This window comes from Cygnus atratus, chromosome 4 (genome assembly GCF_013377495.2).
Source record: "Cygnus atratus isolate AKBS03 ecotype Queensland, Australia chromosome 4, CAtr_DNAZoo_HiC_assembly, whole genome shotgun sequence".
NCBI lineage: Eukaryota > Metazoa > Chordata > Aves > Anseriformes > Anatidae > Cygnus > Cygnus atratus.
Genome location: NC_066365.1, coordinates 43,935,452 through 43,945,722, shown reverse-complemented (window position 1 = coordinate 43,945,722; position 10,271 = coordinate 43,935,452). Strand labels below are relative to the sequence as shown.

The 10,271-nt window shown below is 36.9% G+C and overlaps 1 protein-coding gene across 1 annotated transcript in view; it reads right to left on the bottom strand.

Annotated features, from left to right (window-relative positions):
- Positions 1-587: 587 nt before the first annotated feature.
- The window catches only part of TRPC3 (transient receptor potential cation channel subfamily C member 3), a 40,747-nt gene continuing 31,063 nt past the window's right edge, over positions 588-10,271 (bottom strand). Inside the window, exons 7-12 of the mRNA XM_035554848.1 lie at positions 9,429-9,693; positions 7,615-7,810; positions 5,603-5,812; positions 3,405-3,488; positions 2,198-2,273; positions 588-730 (exon numbers count right to left, since the gene is read on the bottom strand). Of these exons, the coding sequence (XP_035410741.1) occupies positions 588-730; positions 2,198-2,273; positions 3,405-3,488; positions 5,603-5,812; positions 7,615-7,810; positions 9,429-9,693 (974 nt within the window). The remainder of the gene's footprint in view (positions 731-2,197; positions 2,274-3,404; positions 3,489-5,602; positions 5,813-7,614; positions 7,811-9,428; positions 9,694-10,271) is intronic.

Below are 10,271 nucleotides of genomic sequence, written 5' to 3'. Positions count from 1 at the left end.
ATGCTGAATTAAGAAACGGGAGGGCAGGTACGTGTATGTACAGAGGCATTAGACAGTGCTACTACACTTACAGTCACACTTACCCGATTTTCATTAACTCCTTGTAATCATACCGTGAGGTCTCAGCTTCTACATACTACTAGCATCGCTAATAAAGAATAAAGATTTCAAGTAACCCTTCGCTGCTCTCTACTTGATTTACTGTATTATCAAAGGTCCTATTCATACAAGGAACAGAATACTACACTGTAGCCATTATTTTAATTTTTTCTTGCAAATTTAGTGCAAAGAAGTTTCAGTATGTATTCAGAAACCTGTTAAAATATCAGCAACTCATAAAATTACCTTCTTAATGCATAAGTGCAAAAAAAAAAGTTGGATAGTTCTTGCTTTTAGATGATTAAAATTAAGACAGCAATCTTTTTATGGTGTGTTAATAAAATTACCTAAGACTAAATTCCAGAGAAGCTGTACATAAAGTTATTGAGTGCTAAAAATCTACAATACATTTTTCAAGTATAAGATACTGAAATATTATTGCCAATAAATAGTTGTGCTGTAGTCGAAGCCACGGTTCGTTTGTTGAATCATTCACATCTCAACATATTAGGATTTAGTTTCTCGCTGAGTTTATGTATTAGAATTGCTAACTCTTCTGTTGCTTGGGACTTATCCTCTAAGAGTTCGTAGCGAAGACTGGAGATATCTTGTTTGATTTCCTTTAATTCACCTGTAGTGGAAAAAAAACACTTGTTAGCAAAGTCTGTTTAGTGTTCTTTAAATAATGTTAAGTCACATCAGTGCCCGCTTCAAATTATTCCCTGCTGGTTGAAATGTCCATGGGAGCAGGTGGTGGGGTGGGGCAGAAGGCTTTACCTCTTCCTCATTCTCTGAGACATGTCCACCCCTAGAGAGCACCAAAGGTATTTTGATACTCCAGTGTTGTGCTCCACATGTATACAGAACACCAAGGATTCAAAAAGCCCTTTACATAGGTTAATGCATTAATCACAGCAACACTGCTGAACAGCTGGTAAATATTAGTACCCCCCTTTTAGAGAGAAAAGGCAAAGAGATTTTTTTCTGACGTGATATGCTGAGATCACACAGGAAAAGTGTGGCAGAGCTGGCGATAAAACTCACAGCTTCTGGGTCTCTCTCCTCTTCCTTACCAATAGCCTTTGAATTAGAAAGAGTCAACCAATTTAAAATTGTTAGAATTTGACACAAGGACAAAAACAGCATTTAAATGGAAACAATAGTGGAGGCCAGGCTAGTAACGCCCCTCACATCATACATGCGTGCAATTGCCTGATCCATCTGTGCCAGTAAAAGCTGTTCTTGTCCCAAGTTGTTCATCACTCCCACCAGTTGGAGAGCACACACCTGCCCGCTGAGCAGCTTGGGTAAGTGTTTCTGGTACACTGAAATCATCCCAGCTACCCAGACTAGAACTGCTCATGCTAAGCAGGTGTGTCTTACTGGTGGCCGTCAGCTCCATGCTGCGTGCACCCTCATTATTTCATCCGGTGGCCTGCCCAGGCAAGGACAGGACGTCAAGGACAGGACATGCCTTAGTCTCAGCTCAATGGGAGCATGCACCAGGGATGCTCCCAAGGCCCTGCAGTTCTGACACAGACACAAACCTTAGATACATCATCTCTCAAAAGATCTCTGGTTGTACACTAAAAAAAGCGGCTACAATTCTCATTTTTCCCTCACCATACAGGTAAGTACACAGCTTTTTTTTTTCCTCTCAAAATGATGTGCAACAACAGATGAGTATTCCACACAGCTTATCAAAGATGGGAACACGAGTGGTTCGTGGTCTGGTTAATTGTGTGTTCAGTTAAATGAAACAGAGAGAAAGATATCCTGTAGCTCTGACAAGGACTGTGGAAGCGTGAATACTTTGTGAGTTATTCCTCACAAGTTTCCTCTATGACTGCAGGTGTGTCACGTGTGTACCCCAGTTTTCCGTCTGTAAGATGGAGCCCATAACATTTCTCAGAAGTTCTACTTCTTCAGTCCTAATTGTCTATTTTTATTGTCACAGGGGTAACTCCATTATTATCTATGTGAGTTCGGTGCACTTGAAGTAGGCAAACTCATTTTAACTGAAGCCTCCATGCACCACTGTAATACTTCCAAATAAACAAGACAAAAATTCTCTGGAATTTGGAAAATGCTGTCTTACCTTCATTTACTTCGTCATTTTCTCTGTCCACTTGTGCCTTCAGAACATAACGTTTGATCAGTCTTTTCATTATTTGCTGCCAGATAAAAACAGTTATATGATCAGGTTAGGCACACATAATGAAACTATTCACTTTTCCTTCTGAGGTTGTGAGAGAGGTAGGCAAGTGAAAGAATGACTAGCCCCAGATGAAGCAGTTGCTTCGTATGTTTTTTTTTTTTTTTTTGGTGGCATGCAGAGATTCATCATTACAAATAAGCACCTTTCTCATCCAGTTACCTCTTAATTTACAAAATACCACAATTGTCGGGATGGAACAGGACAACAGGAAAATATAGAATGTAATTTTGTTTCTTTCTATGCAGCTAGCAAGTGGAAACAAGCAAGTTTGGCTTTTTGTCACCAATTCGCTTTTTACGAAGTCATCAGATGCACCACCGGGCTGCAAACTGATGATACACGGTAGCATGGTGTCTAAGCATACCTAATTTAGACTTTAAGTAGCTTCAGAATAGGTCTACTCTTTGTTAAACTCAGTTCACGTTAGGATTTGTCTGAAATAGTAATAAATAGATATTTACCTTTAAAAAAACACAACAGTATGATAGTGCAACATCAGCCATGAAAACTGTATTTTTTTACTGCAACTGCAAGGATTCCTCATATTTACTAATACTCTTGGTACTGTGCTATCATAATTAATGTAACTTGCCTTACAGAATTTGTACAGGTGGATTATGTATCTTCCACATGCTCACTAGGGGAACAAGAGCTTCTATTTACTCTTATTTCTGAGCAGGAAAGAACACAGGAAGTTAATATCCAGCAGGCTCCTCTTAATAGACAGGAATATTCCCATCTGCAGAATTTCTGAACGTCACATCATGAGAAGAAAGGAAGGTAAAGTAATGCTAACCTAGGCAGTCCAATGCTTCCATAGCTCTTTCCCAGAAATCAGTTTCCAAAGTTTGCTTCCTAGACTTTCAGAACTGGGACGTCAAAGAAAAATCTAAGTTTTGTCTGGGTCAGTTTTTTTAAATGCTTGCAATAATCAGGCTTGAACAACGACAGCCTTTTTTTTTCCAGTAGCATCCTGGGGTTTGTTTTCCACAGAATGTTTTCTTCATCTCATGAAGGCAAAAAATCATTCTGCTAGTACCTTCGCACACTTCTATTACTCAAAACAGTGACCAGTGGATGTACTTACCTGATAGCGTGTCGGCTGATTGAGAATGCTGTTAAAGCTGTGTGATTCAAAAACTCTGGAGTTCGACTGAGTGAAAAGGTTTAACTAGAAAACAATAAGAAAAAGTTAATACACATGATAGAATTAACATTTAGAAATCAGCCCCTCTGACCCCCCACCACCACTTCGGTATGTCTGATTTTATAAATTGAAAAAAAACAATTATTTTAGCTATTCTGTTCACAGCACAGCTCCAAAACAATTATGTTTACACAGCTGAGGAAATGAACTATGACTTGGAGGTGAGGATGAGTGACCATAGCAAGAAGAGAGAGTCTGGCTTTAACAGAGCTGTTGTGCTCTATGTTTAACATCCACACACTTAGGCGTATATTTAACTGCAAATACATGCTCAAAACCACTCCCCTGCTCAGTACAAAGTATTCTTCTAAAGCACAATTATCAGGAATAGTAATACAGCTAGGAAACAGTCAGTGTTCAATTATTAACAGATCAGCAAATTCCACCACAAAGTCATCAGGTCCCAAATAATTCATTATTTTTGTACCATTGAGTGAGAAGCAGGAAAAAAGTCATTTCGGACAAGATGCTTTTGTGACTAAGGCCAAAGGTTTGTAATTACCAACTCAGGGACCTAATTCTTACCTCAGATGCACTGATGAGAGTGAAGTAAAAATGTGTATCCATAGAAGAAGGCCCTAATCTGTATCTGTCATTAGTTTTCTGTGTGCCAGTCATTCAGTCAATGATGGCTGACCTCTCTGGTGGGCTAGGGGAACAAAGCGAAGTCAGCCTGCACCTACACAATAAGTTGGATGCTTTCACATATATTGCGCCTATAATGCACACAGCCTGTCACTTACGGTGGGCCACAAGTGGGGTGTTTCTACCTACTCCAGGCTGCCCGCTTTCCTGCAGGCAATCCATGGACTGGGCCAGGATTTATCTTTGTACACAGTGTAAAACTGTGCCAGTTCAGCCTGACTCAGAAGAGGCTGTGGGCTGCCTTTCCCAGAGAAAGATTATTTGGTTTGTAGTTCAACAAAACTAGTTCAACTTGACTTGTCTCAGCAGTGACTCAGACAGAATTTTTGTTCTTTAGTGACTTAAAGTCTAAGCTGCTGCCGTATGATATGGAAGTACTACTGAAACCTTTGTTATAATAGCATATCTTAGGGAATCAAGGATTTTTGTTATTTTAAACACCTCTTCTGAACAGTGAGCACAGAGGACTTCTGAAGTTCAGGCATTTGGAGCACTAGAGAGTGAGTGAGTAGTTAGTATCTAAAACAAGTGCTTTCAGCTAAACTGATTAAAATTGACATTTTAGAAAATATGTATCTACTTTCACTGCCTACAGAAAACTGGAGAAAATATTTTCTTTATGGAAGATTCAGTAGCACCAACAGATCAAAACATCCAGGCTCTAGAAAAGATCTTTTCTAAAAGATAACTGGACTTGCCATTTCTGGTAATTTACAGTAAACCAAATCAACATGCATCTTCAAAAATATTGAGTCCTTATAATATACAGGACTTCTAGCCTAACTTATTAAAAGAAAAAAAGAAAAAAGAAAAAGCCAAATGAAACCTCTTTTACCTGAAAAGTCAGAGAAATTATCCAATTCTCACATGGGTGTTGTGACACTGCATTCATTAATGTTTGTAAAAAAACACTTAGATACCTAAATTCAGAATGTCATGGAAGTGCTAAAGATTACCACCACCTATTTTGCCTCTTTCCTGTTGTCCTCTGTTGAGAACATAGCTTGTGGCAGTAGGAAGTATGTATCATACAGCATTTTCTGTTTACCTGGTTTAGTGAAAGAAAAAGTTCTAACTCCTTTTTTTTTTTTCTTCCATCCTGAACTAAAAGTCTTTCCAGTGGAGGATGAAAGCATCTTTGTTCAATATTTAGGTCATTCCTTGTGGGAATTAATTGCATCTTTGAAGAGTCAGTTATTTAACTGTGTTTTTCTAATCATTGGACGTTGTTGTCCTAAGAAAATTTATTGCCATTCTTTGCCTAGACGTACTGGTTCAAAACAATCTGAATTACAGATCTATAAATATAAATGCTTACATTTATCACTGTACTATCATCAGAAGTACAAATTACACACTGAAATTTAAAGAAAAGTAAAATGCTGGAATGGAAATACATTCCTTCATGATGATAAAAAGATTTCAGTACCTACCCTAGATTTGGAATTGCCCATTCCCATTTCAATGTCCTTCTGTAGCCGTCTTCTCCTGCACTTAGAAAAGTTAATGATCCTCATGACGAAATAGAAAAAAGATTTGGGGCTTGGTACAAGACTAAATGGTGGAGGTAATGTTTTTCCATCATCAAAGTATGATAACCAAAGTTTAGAACGAGCAAACTTCCACTCTACATCACTGTCATCCTGTATTGAGGAAAAAAAAAGTATATACTTTTTAAAAAATGAAATGCAAAAACTTCCTCCCAAATAAAACTCTTTTTAAATATCTACTCTTTCTGTTTTCATGTAAATGTTATCTGCTTGCTAGTAAGAGTCTCAATAGCTCTGCAAAAATGTAACCATTCTATCAAGAGTATTTTAAATAAATTTCAGCTGTCTCTTTATGTCAACATCTCATTGTCAGTACTTCGTTCAAGCATCTGAACAATTTAAACAAGTGTTATTTTTGCACTGAGTGAAAGCTACCATATAAACTCCTTGCTATTTAAAGTCAAACTTTACTTTAATTAAATCTTTTTTTTTCTTTAAGTTGGTCACATGAACCTGGTACTCAAACAAGTGACAAAGTATTGGCTTCAAGGCAGACGTTGCTTAAAGTGGTAGTACTCACAGCTTTTCACAAACCATGAAAAGTAATGCTGATTTATAACAGAGCACACAAAATAGCAACTTCACTGTCATGAAGAAATTGTTAAAAAATGACAAACCCATTTTGTCCTGGTACATCCTTACTGAAGTATTGCAAGGCTCAACTTGGTCTACTACAAAGTGGAAAAGCTGGTTTAATATAACCAGCCTTCTGCAGCTGAATTCCATGACATTCCCCAGAAGTCACTGAAAGTACTGGAAGCATCATATTAATTTGTACACTAAGTCTGAGATTTTCTTCTTTTTTTCCTTCTGCTGATGCGTGTGCACACGTGCATGAATGTAGTACTCTGAATAATATCAGGACTTATGGTCTGGAAAACTATAATTATCCTTTTATTTTCATTTCAGCAACTTGGGTTTGATTTCTAAAAGCAAGTACCTTCTCCAATTTGAATTTTCCCAAATTTTTAGTGGAGATGTATGCTAATTACCCTGCTTTAATTAATTACCTTTAAAAATGAAGATACTTTATCATCATACTGAAATTCAAATAAGACATCTCTCTTTTAATAAGCAATGCAACCAAGAACTTCGAATTCTGAAATTCAAATATTTGTTCAACCAAGTCATTTGGTAGATTTGGAGAAACTGCTGCCGTGTTTCAGGGCATATGGAAAAGCTCAGCAAACCTACAATCAAATTTTAATATTGTATCTAAAGCAGAAAAAAATACATATTACAAGCAAAGCTTGTAAACACTGCAAAGTGCGACTCAGTCACAACAGCCATGAAGATAAAACACCTACATCAGACTCCAAGTACAGGCAGGCATATAAATGTAACAAAGTGTGCACAGTAGTGGTGTAAGGACTGAAGTGTCTAACTCGTGCACATTTAGCTAGAAAGGCTAAAGATTGGTACTGAAAACCAGGTTTCCATTAAAGAACACATCAAAATACATTTAATCCATATCCTAATGATCCATCAAAGATTGAAGTGCACTACATAAAGAAAACATGCTATATGCACCCTAAGCGAACAGGGAATGAATTAGCCATGTCTAAAATGTTATGCCCAGTAGCTTTGTTTTCTACTTCACAGCAGTCTTCATTTGAACATTAGTTTTTTTTTTAGACTTCTGGATGGATGCCATCTCCTCAGACGCATACATTTGCTGCAAGATGAACTACTTGTTCAGATCCTGTAAGGATTCACAGCTTAGCTGGATTGTTTGAGTCAGTCCAAAACCAGTGTTTTTTGTGATCTCTTTTACTGAAGTAATCCCTTGATCATACTTTTGCATCATGTAAAAGATGCAATCGCTAAAATAATAATTAATAATTCTGCCCTTTTTCAACATAAGAAGAGAGAACAATTTGAGAACAGAGCCCTACCTCAATTTCTTGATAGGAACTGTTGATCATAGCGATCAGCATGTTGAGCAGAACTACCACCATCGTTACATTGTATATGCCATAAAGAACATAACCAATGTTCTCTATGAACTTATGATCGTATTTCAAGACAACAGAGGTTACTTCAGACAAGCCAAATATTGACCAAAATAAGGTTTTGAAACTTTCTTCCACTCTAAGGGAGAAAAAGACAACATTATTACTACTACACAAATAAATATAAACTGTGTTTACAGTAATTGATAAACAATCTCAAGCAACTTGTCCATGAATCAGGTTTGTAGAGAATTGATCAAAATAAATACGCAAGAAAATATTTTTCACAGTATGCTCAGTTTCCTCACTGAGCTCCATCTACAAATAATATAGGTGTGACACTGATAAAACATGCAAAAGAACAGGAATTAGAAAGCCATCATATTTTCAGGTTTCGAGATATTCTCATTATTTTCCAGTCTAACTCTGCAGGGGGCAGACCTTCCCTGTCCTAACAAAGGTAAAAATGGGACTGATGGGAAGAAGACCACTGCACTCCTTTCAATAGTTTCTGATTAAACCTTCCATTAAGAAGGGTGCACTCCAAAATGGGTAGCAACAGGTTTAGCAACAAAACCAAGAATACAAAGAGATCGATCTCACAGGATTTGCTCAAGACTGCTGTTGAAATCAGCGTAACATTGCTGCTGGCTGACTTCCACATCACTGGGACACAGCTATATGAATGGGTATACTGTCTAGTAAAATAGCACTGCTGTTTAAGCAATTAATATTAATGGTTTGATTTCTAGATGGTCCTGTGTGGAGCCAGAAGTTGGACTCGATGATCCTTGTGGGTCCCAACTCAGAATATTCTATGATTCTAAAAAGCATTCAAATATTATGCATATTAGACACCTGATATCAAATACTGTAAAATAAATTAAAAGTGCAAAAATCATATTCAAATTAAGGAAAAGTCATGGAATTAGCTACATTAAAATGCAACAGTGTTCAAGGAAGTCACACCTCCTCCTGTATGAACATGGGAAAAAGGGAAGAATTCAGAATTTTATCATCCTGTGGAACTACCTCTGGTTTGTAATACCTTAGTAGCTTCCACTTCCAGCACCACTTTGTGTCGCGAAGTAAAATAAATAAGGAAATGAAAAAAATGAAAGCTTCAGAGAAAATCATGGCAAGCAAACCATCTCATTGCATGAAAACAGACATAATTGTCCTTCTTCTGTACTCACCTAACGATAAGAAGTTACCATGTAGACTGCAAATCTGATCCAAAAGAATCCAGTGCAGTTTATAGATTTGTTTCAGTACTGAACTAAGATAGAAATACACTATCTACATAACCAGTAAGTCCCTTTCTTGAAAAACTAAAGTGTTATTTGGAGACTTACCATTGACACCTAGGCTGAATCTCTCTGTTTATCACATAAGTCTGACAGAGCCCATATGGAGATTACAATTATAGCAATTGCTTTAGGAAAATGTCATTCAGGAGAAATCAATAACAGTTTGTTGCAGTCAGTTGTCTACAAGCCTGTATGATTATTATCACAATATACTAGTACAATCATTTTAGAATGCAGTGACAGTTTCCATTATTCAAGTCGGAAAGAATTGGTCTTTCGTATTCTGCTTTCCACGCTTTTGAGATACCTGATTTCTCACAAACTCCTGTTGTCTCCGGTTTAATTTTAACACCAGGAGAGAGCATATAGTACCTCAGACTTTGTTACCTTACTGGTAAACTCAAAATTTCATAGCTGCTTTTTAATTAAACATTATTGCGTACTTACGTTGTAAAGGCTGGGTTTAGCTTAGCTCCAAGGTAGTAGGAATACAGTATGAACATTCCAATCATAAATGCAAGAAATACCATAATAAAAAGGACCATAAATTTGAAGATGTCTTTAACAGTCCTTCCAAGTGAAATCTGCAAGGGCCCAAAACTCTCATTTGCAGGCAGGATATATGCAATCCGAGAAAAGCTAAGAACGACAGCAATTGCATAAAGGCCTTCAGATATTATCTGAGGATCAGATGGGAGCCATTTATCTCTAGCTGGAAGATACGAAATACAGAGGTAAATACAAAGTGTTACTCCTTTATCGCAATGTTTAAAAATAAATCTTGATAGGATTTGCTGTAAACATGTCTGAATTTAGTAAAGGCAAATATTGGAAGAGTCTAGCAGCTGCTACTCTCTTCCTATTTCCTGTAAGTAACACAGCATGAAAATAAACTAAATTACCTTTTACTAGAAGAAAAATTATACATGAAAAAACACAACATTTTCTTCTACAGTTTGCACTTTAATCTAAACTATAATAAGAATAAGCAATGCCTTGTTGCTTTTCTTAGCATTACTGTTTTATTAGCTATGTAAATAAGCAGTATGCTAAGGCCAGAAATTTATTCATATTGGGGGTTTTATTCATGAGAAGTTAACAGTGTTGGCTGATGAACAATTTCACTCATTAACCACACCAAGCTTTTGCCATTGTTAAAAATGTAGGATATAACCAAGGCCTCACTGAAGTCACAGACAATATTGCCATTGAAAGTAGACAGCAGAGGGTGTAGGATCATGATTTTTACCCACAATATGATTCAATATAACTATTGTTTCTGTGTATATA